At 39.1% G+C, this 20,832-nt stretch overlaps 1 protein-coding gene and 1 non-coding gene across 3 annotated transcripts in view; both read right to left on the bottom strand.

The window, feature by feature from the left end:
• The window catches only part of LOC130917324 (heterogeneous nuclear ribonucleoprotein U-like protein 1), a 48,024-nt gene that overhangs the window by 15,390 nt on the left and 11,802 nt on the right, over nt 1-20,832 (bottom strand). The window contains exons 5-10 of one of the 2 annotated variants that reach the window (XM_057838605.1): nt 11,634-11,707; nt 11,408-11,547; nt 9,027-9,126; nt 6,691-6,803; nt 6,364-6,627; nt 2,983-3,105 (exon numbers count right to left, since the gene is read on the bottom strand). In XM_057838605.1, coding sequence (XP_057694588.1) covers nt 2,983-3,105; nt 6,364-6,627; nt 6,691-6,803; nt 9,027-9,126; nt 11,408-11,547; nt 11,634-11,707 — 814 coding nt within the window. Of the gene's footprint in view, nt 1-2,982; nt 3,106-6,363; nt 6,628-6,690; nt 6,804-9,026; nt 9,127-11,407; nt 11,548-11,633; nt 11,708-14,844; nt 17,134-17,213; nt 17,255-17,340; nt 17,392-20,832 lie in introns of those variants that run through there. The other variant, XM_057838606.1, reaches the window with a different exon arrangement.
• Nucleotides 19,730-19,868, bottom strand: LOC130918254 (small nucleolar RNA SNORA50). Its single transcript, XR_009063700.1, has one exon. It is a non-coding gene; the product is annotated as a small nucleolar RNA SNORA50 (small nucleolar RNA).

Raw genomic sequence — 20,832 nt, 5'->3', positions numbered from 1 at the left:
CCTACAAATGTTTTTCCCTTTTACGTGTTTAATTTTATGTAACATTTCAATTAGTGATGCACGATAATGCGTTTTTTCAACCGATATCGATAACAGATAATTTCCTGCCCCTTCCACCCGATAACCGATAATGTCACGCCGATAATTCTATTCAAATATGTACATACTGAACCCCACGTTGCTCCTGGTGCTGTGTCACCAGTAGGTGAATGGCGAGATAGTGTAAAGCGCTTTGAGCGCCTTGAAAGGTGGAAAAGCGCTATATAAGTATAACACCATTTAAATGACCATTTAAATATGTAAAATATTAAAGTATACAAAGATCAAATGTTACTGTGCAATAATGTAATTTAGTGCTATTTTTTTCCACATCAAATGTGAACACGTAGTAAATTCCAACATCTAAACAATGGCAATGACATTGTGTAATGGTAAGCTTTTGGCAACAATTACTTAAGAGAGTAAACACCCAAGTTGCACAAAAATGCCTTTAAAAGTAAGCCATTCCGATCATATATCATCATAACTTTTGCTTTTGTTGAGTACAAATAAGAGGATTCTGAATGCAAGTATCAAGTTTCTGATGTGAAAATGTAGTGATTTATTAGATGTTGAAAACTTGCACTAAATTAAAAAAAAAAAAAAGTTGCTATTTTGGACAAGAACTTATATATAACGTTAAATAATGCTATTGATCCTGAAAACATAGGTGATTATCTCTGCATTTGGTGTTTTTTTGTGCATCTGCTGTAAAATGTGATAATTTTATAGCCATTTTAAGTTTTGTGATACTTGTATATAAAAAATAATAATAAACGGGATTTTATAAAGGAACAACTTTGAATTTTTTTATGTCGCTGCTCATGGAGACTCATATATGCCTAAGGGAGGTGCCTGTTATGGTTTTAGGTTGCTAGCGGCTTAGGTTTTTGAATTTTAAGGTTTTGAAAATAGGCCCCCTACGGATCGGCCCGAGCCCTGTCAACTGATAGTGAAGTCTATGGACCAGGTTAGAAAATCAGAGATCCATTCCATTTGGGGATTAGATGTATCATGGAAAAATGATTTTTTTTTTTTTTTTACATTATCATTAAGTCAGATTTAGTTTGTTATCTTGTCATGTGCTTGTCATCTCATTATTTACCTGTGTCGTCAGTATTTAATTTACATGAAATCTTATCTTCAGGCTCCTCTCCCACAAATGCATTCTACAGGCCATTACATGCAATTTGGTTTTGACTGGGCAATCCTACTTTACTTAAAAAATGCAAGAAACATGTCTCTTTTTGTCCTTAAGGAATTTAAGTGTTACTTCACTGCCATCAAGTGGTCAGTTTAATTCGGCAGTTATTTTTTCATCAGAGTTGATCTACTTTGGTGTTAAAACTAACTTGTTCTCCAAAAAGATTGCATTTTCCCCCTGAAACTTTACTTCAACAGGCCTGGAAAAGTCTATACATTTAAAGGAAATGTGGTGATGGTGGTGGTGGTGGTGGTGTTGTCAGGGTCCCCCCAGGATTAATAAATCTAAATTCAAGACTTTTAAGACCTTTTTTAATGCCATTTCAACTGAAAATTAATACTTTTCTCGCACCCATTTAGATAATATTGAATCATATTAAAAAAATAAAGCACTGAACATCAAATTTAACCTCAATTACTAAGTGTGTTTGACAAAAGAATGCACATTTACTGAAGATACAATTAAAACACATTTAAATATAAGGTCTTTCAGATTTTTTCCCCCCAGGATAAAATGGATTTTACACTTTTTGTAAAGCAACTTCAGAAATTACATTTGCAATACAACAGGTTTCCCTTTTAAGAGGACCTAGTCAAGGTGGTAGGTTGGTGATTGTCAAGTTGGTCACCTTAACTGGTGATTGTCAAGTTGGTCACCTTAACTGTAAAGCGCTTGGGAAAATCTTGCAATTGGCAGTGAAAGTTTAAAAAACAGCCACTAAATGGCAGTAGTTTACCATTAATTACTACAAAATAAAAAAGCTACACATGACCATTTCCCTTGGTAATTGTTTTTTTCTAAGTACATTATAAGAAGTATACAAAACACATGTTAATCCTCTGTTAGCTATTGAAGACATTTCTTTTAATCAGATAGAGAAAATCCATACTCTTATTCAATCAAGAAAAACATTTAAATATACCAGGAGGTGTTTTACTATCACCTACATTATAATTTGCCTATCACCATGCCATGTTATTCAGATCAACGTTACCCCGCTCTCGTTCCAATAATAGTGTCAACCGTGTTGTGTATCTGAGGGTGATGGATCTACGACTACGGTTTATCCATGCTAAGGCTAGTGCACCTGCCAATACCCCATTGAACATGGCTAACTCTTGAGTTAAAACTACAAAATTCACATTCATTCGAAAGGCAAACCGTGCAGAAATACATTATTGCATCTAACACATTTTAATTGGAGAAATTGGCAACTTATTTTGAAATGTTAAGCAGGTCCACTGCCTCCGTGTGACCCTTAAACTGCGACCCAAAGTATCTGGATGAGACTTGGTCGCCGATCCAATACCTCACATGCTGGTCCAACTGTTTGGACTGGGTTGTCTTTTTGAGGCTTTCGTCGAACATAACTAAGGCATCTGAGCAGTTCCTTACGTTAGCACACAGTACTGTGCGATTGCCTGCTGTTGTGATGTTGATGCTAATGATGTTAACAGCGCAACACGCACGAGGTGCATTATGATTTGTAGTGCAGTGCATCGTAAAAATTCTACGCGTCATCTTCGTTATGGATTAAAAAAAAAAAACTTTGTCACGGATATAATTTAGGTTGCACTGAGATGTTCTTCAAAATTAAAACCACGGTGAAAAAATTCCAGACTTACGACAGCTAACTTAACACTTTTAATACCTTTAATAATGGAAAACTAAATTCAATGCTTTTTTAATACTTTTAATAACCCGCGGGTACCTTGGTTGTTTTGGCATATTCAACCAACCTTCATCTTGTCCATGATGGCATTGGTGCCCAGGATGTTGAACTTCTTCTCAGGGTTGTTCTCGGCATGCTTGACAGCCCACGTAGTCTTTCCGCAGGCGGGCAGGCCCACCATCATCAGAATCTAGCAAGATGTCAAGGTAAGAAAAAATGGTTTCAATCCTATATTTATTTAAGACCTCTACGGATTATGCAAAACTGCAGTCATAGGAAGAAATAGCACATATATAACTTAACTCACTTAACCCATTTAAGCGCCCAAGTCACAAAATTGAGACAAGAACATTGTTGACTTTCACAAGCCAGAGCTGCAAATATGGTGCCTCATGTAGTAAAAACTTTGCACCAAAAGATGGCAGATGTCTGCATCTCTTGGTGCAAAGTAGCAGTGTCAGATGAAATACTTTTTTTTTTTTTTTTTTTATGAAGTACAGATACGGGGGCAAAAAAAAAAACTAAAGTACAAATATCTGAGAAAACATTTACTCAAGCTAAAGTACAAAAGTATTTGCTTTAAAATGTACTTTACGAGTAAAAAGTCAAAGTATTTTCTACCGATGATAAAAATGTGATATATAGAGCGAGAGAGAGATGTGAGCCAATATTCAAAGAATAAGCAGTAAATAAATGTTCTGGTTCTATTTTATTCAATACTGTCCAGAATGGGAAAAAAAAAGCGATACAAATTGACTGCACTGTAAACGGAAGTTTAACAAGCTCAAAAAACTCCAAAATAAAAACAATATCTCCTGGCAAAATTAACAATGAAAAGCTTAATGGTGGATTGCAAGCATCTATCAGGGGCCTAGCCCCACCTACTGTACAAGAGTGTGCAGCACCCATCTGAAGGCACGCTGCTCTCAATGTTTTTATTGGTCAATATCCTGCCTAATCTTGCTTGTACTCGTGTTGCTGCCTCTAGTGCTCAATGACAGTATAGTTGCACGGGCCTTATTGTTTGGCCGTTGGCATGAAAATGAAACTATCAATTCATAACGAGAAAAAAAAACAAAAAAACAAATGTAACATGTTACGCAGCAGACAACTTGAAAAGTAGTGGAATACAACGTACAGAAACATGCTGTAAAATGTAGTGATGTAAAAAGTAACACTTCATATTTGTACTCAAGTACTTTTTTTGTGCATCTGTATTTTAAGTACAGTAATGAAGTACTAATACTTCGTTACATTGCAAAGTAGTAACTAGTCAGCATTGTTGCTTTTTGCAATTTTGTAACTTTCGCGCTTAAACAGGTTAAGACAATGTTTAGATACCACGTAACTGTACAACATTAAGAAGAGTTAGCGTTAAAAGACTTTGTAGTTTGTGGACAAATGTGCATTTGTTATACAGGGTTCCCATAAGCACGTTTTTGGCAAAAACTAAATTAGCCCCCCCTTAAAAAAAGGTCAAAATGGATTATATATCTAAAAGTTAAGAAAAAGGCCAAATTATAATCATATGAACTTTAAAGAAATTCCATTTCACAGCCAACCTTGCAACAAAATATTGCTAGAAAATGGTTTCCCCTACATATTTAATATTGTGGCGCACTGCCACACTGAAATGAAAGCCGCCACGCCTTGCAAATGAGATGTTTTTTTTAAAGGCCATTTCAAACTAGTGCAGCCTAGTGTGAAGGGTTCAGACATTTACCTTCTCACGAAAACTCGTAAAACTCTTTACACACCTATAATAAATTCCCCCTACTCCTTGAAATAGGAAAAGTCTGTTTTCTTGTGCAACAATGAAAAAAAAGCACACTGGCCCTTGGGAATATAGTAAATATGCTTGCCGCTGTTCACTTCCTGACAAGCGTCTATGTCAGGCAACGTGGCTCCTCCCGTTTTGCGCTTGCCGTGGACTGCTCTTCACACTGGGCTGATGCTAGTGTGAAAAGGCCTTTGAGATTTAAAGATACAAGCTTTTTTTTTTTTTTTTTTTTTTTTTAATCACATCAGTTCTCCTGTTGCAAGCTTGTGCCTGACTACGTTGGCACGGAGTTGGAAATCGGGAGAAAAATCCACAGAAAGGTATTTCAAGTTAATGAATGTAATTCTAGTTTAAGCCTGTTAGAACAACCTGAATATTCACATTGACATAACGTTCTGTATGGCGTGTTTGACCCGCATCGTCCTAGCATACCATCATTTCATTGCTGATGTCGCTGGTTGTATTTTCAGATGAGTATTTTAAATAGGGCTGTCAAAATTATCGCGTTAACAGGCGGTAATTATTTTTTTAAATTAATCACGTTAAAATATTTGATGCAATTAACGCACATGCCCCGCTCAAACATTAAAATGACAGCAGTGTAATGTCCGCTTGTTACTTGTTTTTTGGTGTTTGGCGCCCTCTGCTGGCGCTTGGGTCCAAATGATTTTATGGGTTTGGGGAGTGAGCATGGTGTAATTATTGGCATCAACAATGGCGAGCTACGAGTTTTTTGATTGAAAATTTTACAAAAAAAAAAAAAAAACGAAAACATCCAGACGGGCTTTAATATAAAATTTCTATAACTTGTACTAACATTTATCTTTTAAGAACTACAAGTCTTTCTATCCATGGATCGCTTTAAGAGAATGTTAATAATGTTAATGCCATCTTGTTGATTTATTGTTATAATAAACAAATACAGTACTTATGTACCGTATGTTGAATGTATATATCCGTCTTGTCTTATCTTTCCATTCCAACAATAATTTACAAAAAAAATATGGCCTATTATATAGATGGTTTGAATTGCCATTAATTACGATTAATTAATTTTTAAGCTGTAATTAACTCGATTAAAAATTTTATTCGTTTGACAGCCCTAATTTTAAAGTATTTAGAAAACATTTAAGTTGTCAACGGACGAGGGTCTTTTAACAGAAGGACTGTGATTGTTGTTGTAATGTAGTGCGTATTAGAGCTAAATAAAATGAAAAAGGAGGACTACGAGATGCAAGTCTTACTATTGCTACGAGAAAAAAAGTCGTATTATTACGTTGGGGTAATGGAGTCTTAATCAGCCACGCATCTTACGCACATGTACCGTAGCTGAGAGCTACATTAGCCTGGCTAATGAAATATTTCAAATAGATCATTGTTATGGTTTTCTTGGGGGAAAAATCTGGGGGGGAAAAAAAAAAAAAAAAATTCTCATTTGTCATTATATGAACCAATGTCGCCGCGGCACGACATGGTGAGGCTGCCCACCACCACACCTTCAAAAAAATCCTAGGGGAAACCCAATAGAATGTCAGAAAATTTCTGATAGAATTTCCCAATCCACTGCCATTTGGTGTCCTTTTAGTAGCTGCAGATTGTGCAGTTCTCAATGTGTTAGAATAACTTTATTTAATCTGATCAAACTGTGACAAAATGAACATGTCTTACCTCACACTCGCCTTTGCTGGCGGGTCCCTTGGTGCCCCTGACCTTGTTCTCCAAGGCCACGCTGTGGATGTAGGTGTACCCATCGGGCGGCGGGAAATAGGGCTTCTTCTGTCCGAAGTTGAACTCAACGGCACAGTTCTTCACTAGCACGTGAGGGAAAAGTGCCCGCCCTGCCAACTCCTCCTTGGTGGTCTTGAACGCTACGCCCAGTGCCACTCCGTTCTTGGAGTATCCCATTTCCACCTCTTCGCCTTGTTCAAAGTCCTGTCCAAAATAACAGTGAGTGCTAGCTTTTTGTATAAAACCTTAGGGGTCAGCGTCACTTACAATGTAACAACCGATGACATCATTTTCCCCAAATTGCTCTCCGTAATCGGCAAATTTGCAGTTGGACGACTTCTTTCCAGTTCCTCCGTATCCGAAGGAAAGGGGCTCCTCTCCTAAAACAAGAATTAAGTGCAACTTTGATGATAAATGTAACAAATAAGTGTTGATGATCTCAGTCAGTGGCGTTGATGATGGTAGACGTCCAATCATGTGCCTCTTCTCATTATTCTGCTGTGAATTTAAAGTTGTATGTCACTAAAAGTGGTTTTCGTAAATGGAACTTCGGACTTGTAGGCTAATAAGCCACAATTGTTCTCTTTTACTAAAATATGTTATTATAAATACATATATAATTGCCATTGTTTTAAAAATCTATAATATTTAGTACATGTTTTGACCTGCAGAGGGCGCTATGTTTTACGCACGCAATGCAACCTGGGGGTGATGACGCGGTTGGGCTGGACTGCGAGAATATCTGTGCTTGCTAGCAAGCGAAGCTAGTATGACGACTGGACTGACTTTGTCACATTCTGCTGCTGGTCAGATTGATTTGTTACAGATCAGGGGGATGAGTTCCCAACGTCGTACCTGCATCCAATTCCAGCTCATCAGCAGTGTATTTAAACTGATCCTCGACGGCTTGCCGAGATATTGACTTGCTACCATTTGACCGGTTGTATATCCCTTCGTTGCTAGTTGCATCATTGCCTAGTTATTTTTCATTTCTCTGACTCTCACAACGGGGTTTTTTTTTCCTCATTGATCCAGACCTACTGCAACATACCCTTTTTGTGTCTCACTTTTCGTGATCACGTGTTTGTGTGTTCAATAAACTTTCTTACGCAATCCCTATGTTATTGTTGTCTGCTTGCTGTTGAAAATTAGCAGTGTTTTCTGATTTTGTGGTTGAGCCAGCCGCACTCTCTTTTCTGTTGCGTTTCCCTTTCGGGTTTAACTGCACAGACACACAACGCAGTTTTCAAAATGTCTTAACTCTCAAGTCTCCCAAATCAGAATTCATGCAGCAATTACGCAAGTAGGGCTGCAGCTATCGAATATTTTAGTAATCGAGTAATCGACTGTAAATAAAATAAAATATATTTTTTAGGTAAAGAGCAGTTATAAATATACATGAGAAAAAAAGACATTTAATTTATTATTGAACCATTTTCAGTCAATCAATGTCTTTATTTTCGATGTACATTGTTGAAAACAGCCAACAATTGCCTCTCAGATGTGACTAGAATTAAAAAAAGACCAATTCACTGCTTTCACTCCAAAAACATTTAGATCTTATAAAAATATATATATATTTCTTACCTAAAAATGCGATTACGCTTGATAACACACATCACCTAAAAGTTAGGTGTTTTTCCCACGTGTTTCAATTGAATTTCCATTTGTGTCAAGCCATTTTTAAGTTCTAGTTAAGTTTTAAGTTAGTCTAAACTGTAAGTCCTGATAGGATTTTGAGTTTTTGCAGTGTTCAAATTCAAAATAAATCTATTGTAACATATCAGGTTATAATATGGCGGGGATATTTGCATGCGTTCCTGAATGCACCGCGTGACGTGCGGGGGTGAGGGAGGTGCGGTAGAGCGAGAGACGTGCCTTCCTGTTGTTGTTGTCGTTCCACAAGTTGCCAAAAAAGAAATAATTGCAGCCTAAGGGTGCCATTCATCATGATCTCTCCAAGAGATATCAGTGGTTGTGGTTTACTCTACAGTATATGTGCAGGTACACAATTTTCAGTAGATTTATATTTTACAGCAATGTTGCACAGAAAAGGTGTCACTGTTTAAAAAATGACAAACAGTATTTTTTCTATTTTGAAATATCTTTTTTTTGCGTTTCAGCAGTTGTATCGTAGAACATCATGTACCAAATTTCTGACCAATATATCGATAATCGCTGTATCGTGATATTATCGTTGTCGTGAGCCTTGTATTGCAAATCTTATCGGATCGTGAGGTGCCATGAGGTTCTCACACCTATGAGAAGCGTATCCCTGATGGATACTTATAATGATAATTTTAGAGACAAATGGTACCATTTACAATGACAGCAAAGAGTGGGGGGGGGGGGGGGGGGGGGGGACACAAAGTATTTGAGAAGCACTGCCCCAGAATAACAGAGCCAGAATGTGTAGTCATTTGTTTTGATGCTTCTGCGGATGCATGTCAGTTTGCTCAGCGCTTGTTGGAATGCCAAAAAGTGCGCATGTGTGATACTTGAACGGACTCAATGGAAAAAGGCCGTCTGAACAGACACGCCAAAAAAAAAAAAAAAAACGAAAAATTGGAATTATGAATGAAGACCTGCTTAAAATTTCTTACCAAGCTGAGTACTGGAGTGGTTGATGGACCATCCAATTCGGACCACATGAGGATTCGGTTCAGAACTGGGAAGGTGCTTTACTGGAATTTCCTCATTGATCTGAGATAGAAAAAAGTGCATATGGTTATGAACAACATTAGCTGCATCTTCTGATTGATGAATTTTAGCGGTTTTGAAACCTTGACCTTTTTTAATACCACGGTATACCTTGAAACCGGTAACCGACACATGCCTAGTATCAAGCTAGGCTATCTCCATCTTGCTTGTTTAGAAATACATGGTCAGATTTGTTTTCTTATCTTGTCGAGAACATGCAACGTTGCTTCAGCCTTTAAAGGGTATTATAATACTAAGGGGCTGTGAGATATCAATAGAACCGTTATGTGGCAAGATAACAAATATTAATAAAGTTAACAAAAAAATAAGTCACATTCATGAGCAATTACCGAAAATAGATCGAAAATTACGAACATTCCTGAAAGTATTCCAGAAACAGCCGAATGGGGCGGAGACGTCACAACAAGGAAACAAAAGGTCGACGCAGGTGCCATTGTTGTTTATTGACGAGAGAGTTGCGTTCGTGTTTTATTAAAAAATCGCTAAAATGGTTCAGACCTGTCATGCCATGTGGTGTACAAATAGCCATTTGTCGCAATGTAGTACCCATGAGTTCCTGAACGTGAGACAAAGAGCTAGACTACGCAGACAATGAGTAAAGTTCGTCCGTGCTAAGAGGGCTAATTTTGCAGACCCAGCCTCCGGCACGGTTTTATGTGGTGCGCATTTTACACCTGAAAGCTATTCGAACTATGGACATATGAAATCAGGTTTTGCTAAGACATTGCTGCTGAAAGCAGATGCAGTGCCCACCATACACGCGCAGCCACCCAAATGTCCCAAGATATCAAGAAAGAGGACAATGACTGGCTCTGATGAGACCACCCCACCACCCCAGGCAAAGCAAAGGAGGGAAATGGCCAGAGAGAGTACTTTTATAATAAAAAACATATCACGCATTGGATATAGGACTGGACACATGTATAAATTATCGCTCGTAAAATATATAGAACAAATCCTCTAATCCCATTCATATTTGTGTCTGTTGGCAGAGCGAAAACCTATGATAGTACAATAAATGATAATTATTCAATACATTACTTTATTTTGCGGTCACGGTGTATCAGCTTCACAAAAAGAAATGCAAAACAAACCTGTCGGTGTTTCCCACACGATCTCTCGCCGGTGTTTCATCAGTGTGATTGCTCCCCTCAATGATCCTTTCATTAGGTTGCATTGGCTTTCGTTTGGGCTCAAATTGATAACCCAAAACACCAAAGAAAGGTTCATAACGCTCCTCGTTACCATTAGAAGAACGTTCGTTACGTCGGATTCATCGCTGAAACTAGAAACAAAATTGTCCGCCATCATCGCCGCCATTCAGTACTAAGCACCGAGCCGGTTGTTTCCTTGTAGTGACGTCACGCACACAATATGCTACATCTCCGGGATCTCGGGGGCGGGCCCTTTTAGCTTCACAATCGGTCCAAATTTCTATCATTTTCTTGGTGTTGCGATGTGTGTAATTACACGAAGTGGCATGATATGAATCCAAAAGGCATGCGTTTATGGATAAATGATGGAATATTAGCATTTCCCCAGGTGTTGTAATACCCTTTAAAGGTCTGTGCTGAATAACCATTACACAATAAATTTAACTCGTCGCATTAGCATGGCATTCACGTTAGTATTAGCATCAATTTTAGCGTGGGAAGCATACTCTTAAATGTTGGGACAACTAAAATATTTTTTCTATACCGTTGATGGTTTCTAGGTGGGTTTAACAGGAAAATAATGTACTGCTTTTCCTGCTGACTGTGCATTATCTTCACGAAGTTGGCGTCATCCTTGTAGACACTACAGTATGTGCTCGTCATTGTTCATTTGAAATTGTTGTAAACCTTTATTTTTGGACTAAAACTTGAATCTTACAGACGAAAACATTAACTGCGGACTAAAACTAGACAGAATTCGTATGAGATTTCGTTAACTAAACACACATTTTGAAATGACTAAAATATACTATGACTAATGAGGATTATCGTCCAAAATAAAATAAAAGGGCTGCCAAAAACAACACTGCTTTGTTGAAGCTGCTGTATTAATAACCCTTTTATATGTCCATAATTTTAGAATCGCTCTGGTCAAATTGGTGGGAGAAAAAGGCACCCCACCACCCCTTCTTAATACATTTACGAGGTATCAGATCCTTAAAACCAGGTGACTTGGACTCGCATGCAAAAAATATGTGATCAGGACCTCACTACTTTCAAAATGATCCTTGCTAATCTACATCTACCTAAATACAGTGAGTCATAATGACCTTCATCTCATAGCACACGCGTCCACATTTGACCCCGTGGGTGGCTCGTGCTCCCGCCCACAGGTAGGCGAATCCCTCAATGGTCAACGGGTAGCCGCTGTAGCGATCCCGGGAAACTTTGAAGTGCAGATCACAGTTGTCTGCAAGCAAAGCAAACCACACCGCTACAGTTAGTGTATGCTAGGAGAAAAATCTATATATTGATTTAGCCATTCCTCACACTTACATGTATCAATAGTCACAAGAGCATCATCGATGTCTTCTTCTTCGTCTTCTGCAGGTGGCTGTGGTGTGCGAGACCTTTAATGTTGGAGAACGAAGAGAGGTTAAGCTAGATAGTCAAAAGGAAAATTTACTCATTGACTAACAGCCGTTTAAGAATTTTGACTGACCTTTCAAGACCCACTGATTGTAGTGTTCTTGTGAGCTACCCAAAGTAGAGCCTCTTCTTTTAATAGAAAAAAACTTGCTCTTTTTATTTTTTTTTCCCCGTTCTTTAATAATACTGGTTAACATTTTTATTAAGAAAAAGGGAATCCTAGTTTTAAATTTTCACGTGATAGGGAAAGATGCAGAACCGTTGCGGATTCCCCACCCCAAAATTTGTTAAAAACATTGTCAGACCTGAAACAACAAAAATGGTGCTCCCCAGTGTAATTAGCAGTAAAATATGAGCTGGAATGGTCAGACAATTTTGGTTTCTAACTAAAAAAGGGAAAAGTAGTTGATACCGTTTTGCTGTGCATATGAAGTTCCCTGGCCAGAAAATCCAGGTAATATTTGCAGCACTTTGGTTACTTCCCATGAATGGGCAGACAATTAGGATCAGCTCTCAAAAAAAAAAATGAAAATGTTTTCAAACATCTGCTTTTACCATATTCTGACATGATGCTACTAGACTAATAATGGAATCCTAATTTGTGCATTTTCGGCACTGTGTTGTTTTCCAATAAAATGATAGAATTCATCCAATGATTAATCGAACAATTATTAAAATGATCCGTAGCCCTACACACACAGACACAAATCAAGTTCAACACGGTTTGGTTTCAACGATAAAAATGGGTTCTTAAAAATAAAAAAAAGAAAACTAGCTTTTTGGGAATAGAAAAACAGAACAGTAGCCAGGTTTACATTAGGAGATTGAAGGAAATATTTCATCAATATTGATCAAGATGGAGCTCATGTGTCCATCGTGGAAAGGACTTTTAGACTTCTAGTAAATCAATATTTTGATTTAAAATGTGACAAGCACATCAAAATGAGCTTTCCCTTCAACTGTGGTTGGAAGTGTTTTCAACAGTGCAAAAGAGTCACAATGTATGACAAAGAAAAAACCTGGACAGACCATTTCGATAAACGGGGTGAGAGAACAAAGAGGTCACTTGTCACATGGGTTGGTTGTCAAAGTTGCTAAAACCAGAAGACCATAATAAGAATTGAGCCCATTAAAAAAAAAACATTTTCTCTGAATTCGATTTGACAATTTTAAGGTCTTCAATAATATTTTAATGATGGGCTTTTATACAATATGTGTTACCATTAAAAACTGAAAACAAAGCTAGTTTTGTTTTACATTCTCTAGCTAGCCAACTGAGTTTAGCTTTCAGCCAAAATCACGAGTTAAGGTTGGTTGTCACAGCATCAACAGTTCAAAGGACAGAGCAACTTGAAATTGCTTAACAGCTGTCAGTTTTGCACATGGTATAATACGGATTTTAAAAATTGTTTTTTAAAAACAACAACAACAAAAAAACAAGTGAAAACCAGTGGAGATATGCATGTGGAGAGAGCAGACCGGTCTTGTTATCACTGTATTCCAGACAGAGAATAGCTACTGTATCAGACAAGATGTTGATATTCAGTGCTGGACTAAAATTAATGTTTTGAACATCTCAGAGTTCTCCGGTGAGTTCTTTTTGGTAATACAGTGGGGAGAACAAGTATGATACACTGCCGATTTTGCTGGTATTCCCACTTGCAAAGCATGCAGAGGTCTGTAATTTGTATCATAAGTTCTCTTCAACTGTGAGGGACGGAATCTAATACAAAAAAACAGAAAATCACGTTGTATGATTTTTAAATAATAAATTTGCATTTAATGGCATGAAATAAGTATTTGATACATCACAAAAATCGAACTTAATATTTGGTACAGAAACCTTTGTTTGCTATTACAGATACCAAACATTTCCTGTAGTCCTTGACAAGGTTTGCACACACTGCAGCAGGGATTTTGGCCCACTCCTCCATGCAGATCTTCTCCAGAGCCTTCAAGTTTCGGGGCTGCTGCCGGGCAACACGGACTTTCAGCTCCCTCCATAGATTTTCTATCGGGTTCAGATCTGGTGACTGGCTAGGCCACTCCAGGACCTTAAGATGCTTCTTACAGAGTCACTCTTTAGTTGCCTTGGCTGTGTGCTTTGGGTCGTTGTCATGCTGGAAGACCCAGCCACGACCCATCTTCAGGGCTCTCACTGAAGGAAGGAGGTTGTCACCCAAGATCTGGCGATACATAGCCCCATCCATCCTCCTATCAATACGGTGCAGTCGTCCTGTACCCTTGGCAGAGAAGCAGCCCCAAAAAATGATGTTTCCTCCTCCATGTTTCATGGTTGAGATGGTGTTCTTGGGGTTGTACTCATCCTTTTTCCTTCAAACACGACGAGCCGAGTTTATACAAAAAAGTTCCATTTTATTCTCATCCGACCACATGACCTTCTCCCATTGCTCCTCTGGATCATCCAGATGGTCAGTGGCAAACTTCAGACATGTCTTGTCTGGACATGCACTGGCTTCAGCAGCGGGACCTTGCGTGCGCTGTAGGATTTTAATCCATGACGGCGTAATGCATTTCCGATGGTTTTCTTCGAGACTGTGGTTCCAGCTCTCTTCAGGTCATTGACCAGGTCCTGCCATGTAGTTCTGGGCTGATCCCTCACCTTCCTCATGATCAGTGATGCCCCACGAGGTGAGATCTTGCATGGAGCCCCAGAAAGGGGCAGATTGACCGTCAACTTGAACTTCTTCCATTTTCTAATAATCGCTCCAACAGTTGTTACCTTCTCACCAAGCTGCTTGCTTATTTTCCTGTAGCCTTATGATACAAATTACAGACCTCTACATGGCTTGCAAGTGGGAAAACCAGCAAAATCGGCAGTGTATCAAATACTTGTTCTCCCCACTGTACATGATGATTTTAAGACCTGTTGATTAAAAAAAGTAAAAATTGTGACAACCAACTATCTTCTCCCCTACCCCTGTGAAACTGGAAGGATTGGACTATTCAGATTAATGGGTTTTAACACAGCCTTTATATTCGCTTTGGGACATTCACACGAATTGAAATTCAAGGCTTGACGTAAAGTGATAGTAGCTAATGTATTTAACGGCACCTCAACAAACTCGAAGACAAAAAAAAAAATAACATGCAAAAATGACTTCTACTGAGAAACTTTATTTACAAAACAAAATTATGTACAAGCTTTACATTTTGCAAAATATGCATTGACATTTCAGCTATTCTCAGTTTCGTATGGATTCAGACACAGCTGTGGCTAACCTAAGCCCCTTTCAGACATACGCTGAACTCCAATTAAGTACCGGGATTTAAGCGGGTAGCCCTTATGTCTGAAAGCAATTTCCCGGGTCGACTGACAAAGAGATGACACTGCATGTATGAAAGCACCCAGTTAATTCCCGGGTGAGAGCGTTAAGGCTGATGATAAATATCATGGCGGGCCAATCGTCATTTCCTCTTTCTTCGCAGCAAGACGAAAAGCGGTAAACAACGCAGTTATCAACATGGCAAACTGGCAAAATAGCAAACTTAAATTGTAAACATAATGAACTAAATTTGCTACTTTATCTTAAAGCCGAGGAAGAGACAGTCCATCTTTGAAACTGTGTGGTTTATTTTGTTGCCGATGCAGACCAAAAATGTAATGTTCGGGTTATAAAATCCCATCCCCCGCCCTCCCCACACAGTGAGCGCCAACACGGGACAACTCAAAGTAATTCCCGGTACATCTCCCCATGCCTGAAAGCCATGACACGGATAAATCCGGCATCACATCACATGGGAATTGAGCTGGATATAAATCTGAAAGGGGCTCTATTGTTTGCATTTTCTCAAATCTCACAATAATTAATCTTAGTGTGGTAATCAGTAAAGCAGTCTCCCGGATGCAAGGGGATAAGACATGAGATGCACCACATTCGGGTATCTTTGCGCAGGCCCCTACGGGTGCACACCCTACACCTCCTAGCTGGTTTTAAACGCATTTTAGTTGGCTTCAAATATTGGAGTTTGTGCTTGGCGATCTGTCCGTCAAGCCTACTTTCTGGGTCAGTCTTATACGGCGCCCTTTTAGCATTCCGCGGGCCTTCCTCGGAGATGCTATCGTCCTCAATCTTCACGACGGCAACTTCCACCACCTCTCTCTGCCTTTTTAACTGCACCCCTGCGTGTCGCGTTACAGTCCAGGATTTAATTACCCTGCGCATAAACTCCAAGAGGCTTTTACACTCTCCTGGGTGCCTGAGTTTGTAGAGTACGTAGGCATTAAACATGCATATTTGAAACAGATAGGCCACAAACTTTTTGGACCAGTCCATCGACTTATGGACTATGGGGTAGTACTCAACATTTTGCTCCAATTTATCCACCCCATTCATGAAGGCGTTATGCGCAATAACGCACTCTGGTCTGATCTGCTGCTCCTTGTCTTTCTGTCCCTTCGGCAACAAGGCTTTCAGCATCTTATCATGGTGGCAAGTTGTCAGCATTGTCACCAACTTTTTCTCTCGAAATGCCACCAACAGCATTCTATTATTGTGTCGGGTAATCTTTTCCCCTTCCTTCAAGTCATTCGACCCCTTTAAGATCTCCCCCTTACTCTTCTTCAGTGGTCCACAGACATTAGTTTCCGCTCCCAGTAAAAGCTCACACATTGCTACAGAATTGAAAGACTCCCCTATATACAGTGTATAACCAAGACCCGGCAGACGATCAAGGAGAGAGAAGACTATCTCCGACGTGGTTTGAGTTTCCCCGCCGTAGGGCAGCATATTAAAGCAATACCCTGTGGCGGAGTCACAAAGGACGTAAGATTTGATACCATGTTTGGCAGGCCTTCTGGGATTACACACTTTGAAGCATACACGGCCCCGCCACAGCATCACACCTTCGTCAATGCAAATGTTTTGCCCCGGTTGAAACATCTCCCTGAACTTCTCCACAATATAATCAAACACTGGGCGGACTTTGTACATTTCGTCAGGGTCATCATGGAATATGAGATTGTTGTAAGAGAGGTACTTCCATATAAAATGATATCTGTTCCTTCCCATGGTCTGGCTGAAAAAGGGGGTTGCCTCTATCTCATCCACACTCCAGTAGTAATGGGTGTTGGGTTTTTTGACATAAGTGGTGACAAAATTGAGTCCTAGGAAAGCTTTCAGTTCTGGTACTGCCACCGGTTTAAACACAAAAGGTTTATTATTCAGCAGCCTCTCAGTGTTATAACAATGGAGAGCATTCTGGTTTGTCTTATCCACAATGTGTTGGAGGAGTTCGTCCGTGAGGAAGAGTTCCAAAAAGTCGGCTGGCTGGTCGGAAATCAGCTCGGCGGCAGCGCTCCGGAGTCCGGGGTTTGCAGCAAAGGGAAACATTCTAGGTTGCCAACTGGATTGGCGCCACTCACTATCGTGGCTCATTGGATGTACTGTAAATTCCAGAAATATAAACATTAGTATGAAAATCTTTTAAATTGGTGTGGACTGATGTGGCGAGAAACTATTTTACCTTCTTCATAACTCTCAGTAGGTAAGGGTTCAGAATCGCTGCTGGATAAACGACATGAAAATCAAAATTACCACAAATATATTTTTACCGCGCTGTGAAATGTGCAGGTTTTTGTCCCCCCTCTTACCAGTCGTCTTCAGACTCCGAACTCGCGCTGGAACCCCGCAGGAAACACGATCTGTTCAATTAAAAGCTTTTTCAGTACTGCCAACTGACGTTTCAGTATAGAAACTACTGGAACTAAATTGCATTTGTTTGACATAAGGATGGATTGCTTTGATCGCTCAAATCAAAGCAATTACCCTTCGTCAAAATAATGAAAAGGAGCTATCTAGCAAGTCAGGTCTTACCTCCATGTCTTTTTGGAGCGTCTGGGGACGAGGCTCTGCTGCTCCCGGTTGATCCAGACGGTAACCACTCATCTGACGAATCCGGGTCAGGCTCACGGAACTCATCTGACCCGGATTCGTCGGTGGTAAAACGCGCCATGAACTATGCTAACTTTCACGATAGCATCACTCAATCGAAACTAATGCGATACACAGTCTGTTCGAGCTCTCTGAACTTGGACAAATATTTCGCAGCATTTTTTAGAGATTGACGGAAGTTTTGCAAGCCCGTCCCCAGCCCGCCCAGTTGAAAAGCATATTTTATTGTCATTTATAAACGTCTTTGGCAGTCAACTGTTTTTTCAATTGGACTATAGATATTTCACTCACATCCAACGAGTTGAACCCTGTAAAACCCTAATTCGGATGAATATGTGCAAATGGAAAAAAAAAAATAATAAACAAAACAAAAAAAATAATCGCCTCTCTGATATTTTAGGGGGCCATGAAGCAGAAATTTTCTGTAGTCTTCAAATAGTTGAATTTTGGATGTGTTTTTTTTTTTTTTTTTTTTTTTTTTTTTTTTTAAAGAATACAAATCTTGTATTATTACAACTTGGGCCTAGCTGGGCGCTGCATGTCATTGTTTATACTCACACTGAATTAATACACAAAACATATCCATCAAAGGACAAGTGTGACTTCCCTGTTGTTATACCAGTTGGCAGCGCAGATTATGCTTCTACACCACTTTGAAGTCAACGTGCCCTTTGACGTATCAGCCTGGCTTTTCTCACAATGATCTCGAAAATCAAGGAGGTTGATCGCCAAGTTGTTTTCTGCATAAACTTCCAAGAACTTCAAGGGAAACCACACATCAACTGGCAATCCCAGTTTATATTTGGCTCAGGTTCCGTCAACACTCTCTTGGTACAGATTGGAGCCACATAGGATACCAGAGATTCCTTTTTGTAACCATTAGTTGAACCCCCGTAGGCGTGGCTTGGATTTTTTTAATGCTACTGAGTTCCACCTTGAAAGGAATCATCATTTAATCCATACAGTTAAGCTCTTCCGGTACTTGTAGGCATGAATTAAGCCATGGTCTGAGTTTCCAGAGCTTGTGTTTTCAGTCTATGACACTGTCAGGTTGTTTACAAAAAGTAGTGAAAAAGTAGTTCAAGCAGAAACGAGTCGATTTTCTTTTTGTTTCATCAATGGAATCTATAGCCATCTCCTGTGCACTTGAGTCAGAGTTGATCTCAAAGTCATGGTCTCATTTTGCAATGGCATCAATCCCATCTTGCTCAGTGTATGAACACTACTCTGTAGGTGCCATTCAGAAATGCAAAATGTAAATATAGAAAGGAATAAGTTTGTAAAACATGAGCATTTAATCTGCTGTCTAAAGATTTTAATTCAAATTTATCTTAAATCATATACCAACATCCAAACTAACGATGGAGTATAATAGGTTTTCCAAACTATCAATCAATCATCCCAAAAAACATTCAGAACCTGTTTCTGGCCATAGTAATCTAAATTACAAAAACTACTTTTTAGCCCAGAATCTATAAAAATGTATGTCATCAATTATGTATGATAATAATCATATACATATTTCTTTCAGTATTGTTGTCCATATATAAAAAGCATGTGATATTTTGCTTTGACACACAGCCAATGTTGTACTTATACAACATAGACATCTTATGCTCAGAATCACATTCAATCCATTTTGTCAGTAAGTCTACAAGTTATAGAAATTCCAATATGCATAAATATTGAAGTGTTACTTACTTGATTCTTGAAAAACTCAGACCAATGAAACAGAAATGTTTGCAGGTTGCATTTATGACCTAAAAGGCTACCATCCAAAAGTAAATAAGGGATAGTAATGCCTTTCCCTGGATGTTGTAATAATTTTGGGTTTTACAGGGTTTCATTCCATTAATCAAAATCACGTGACACGCGCTCTGTTCGAGCTCCACGAATTAATCACTTACATTTAGAATTTTATGACACGGTTAGACTTCCGCCAGCTTGTCCCCAGCCCGCCCCTTAAAAAAAACATGACTGACATCTTCAGACATCGTTTAGGAATTAACGGTGGTTTTCAAATTTGACGCATTCAATTGGTGTCACTATCAGTGAGTTAACTGTGTGACCAATCATTTTGTCGTATGACGCTGTGGATTGCTTTTAAAAGGGCCGCCTGGGGGATGCCAGAAGGCCCCAGTTATGAACAATCCTGGTTTTTGCTTTCGCACTGTAGCTTGGCCCAATTGATTACTGAGCAGATCAAACGGGTTCAAAGTCAGTGCCAAAAACTTCAATATGTCCAGTTTCGCAACCTTTTTTTTTTCAAAATTATAATTCATATCATCAAGACCTACTGTAAGCCTTGCTTATTCTGTTTCTTTCATTAATACTATTACTACTATTCTCATTTGTATTTTAAGGAAATCTAGAAGGCCTCATAAAGGTCAGCCATGGTACTTAAAAAAAATAAAAAAGCTACAGCCCTTCAGGCTTATTGGAGACGTTCCCCGGGTGGCAGACAAAACTGCTGTGCCGATATGTTGTGAAACAATAAAATTTCACCATTTTACTCTCATTTGACTTTGACATGATATTCAATGGGTGATAACACAAAAAACCTTGACAATATGTTCCCGCCCCACAAACACACACGCAAAAAAAAAAAAAGATGTTGGCATATCATTGTCTGGGTTGCTTTTGAAACTCTTCAAAACAGTTCATCACCAATCAAACGTTTTTTTCTGATCAGGAAAAACTTATGTTGATATATTATCTCCGTTTTAGTTTCATGTAACCCAGACAATTTCATGGTCAAATGAATGAAAAATGGATAAAATCACGCAACAAAAATGAAAATCAAAGCAATATTGGGTGATTTTTCATGTGATGAAAATTGCTAAGCAGTAAGCCTGTCACAATATGCAATAATTCCATTTATCGCACGATAAATAAAAATGAAGGCGGTAATTTTTGCGCTGCGATTTATCGCCTCGCGTGCACGTGCGTGCGCGCATGCAGCATACGTGCTGTTAAAAGTTCGGATTCCTTGTTACCAACTGCGCAAAATGCATCTCTGTTCCAATTCCGGCAAAAAATAGCACCTTAGCCAATCGTTCCCATTATATCCTATTGTTCAACGTTTCATCGGTGCTCCGGATTGACTGCGGACCATCTCCGGCACGCCGGTGTTGTTGACGTGTGGGCGCTCCCGTCAGAAGTGTCAGGAGTTTCACGCGGGGCGGCTATTT

This window comes from Corythoichthys intestinalis, chromosome 6 (assembly GCF_030265065.1).
Source record: "Corythoichthys intestinalis isolate RoL2023-P3 chromosome 6, ASM3026506v1, whole genome shotgun sequence".
Classification (NCBI taxonomy): domain Eukaryota; kingdom Metazoa; phylum Chordata; class Actinopteri; order Syngnathiformes; family Syngnathidae; genus Corythoichthys; species Corythoichthys intestinalis.
Note: the sequence above shows the minus strand (reverse complement) of the source record. Positions and strands in the feature narration are given on the sequence as shown.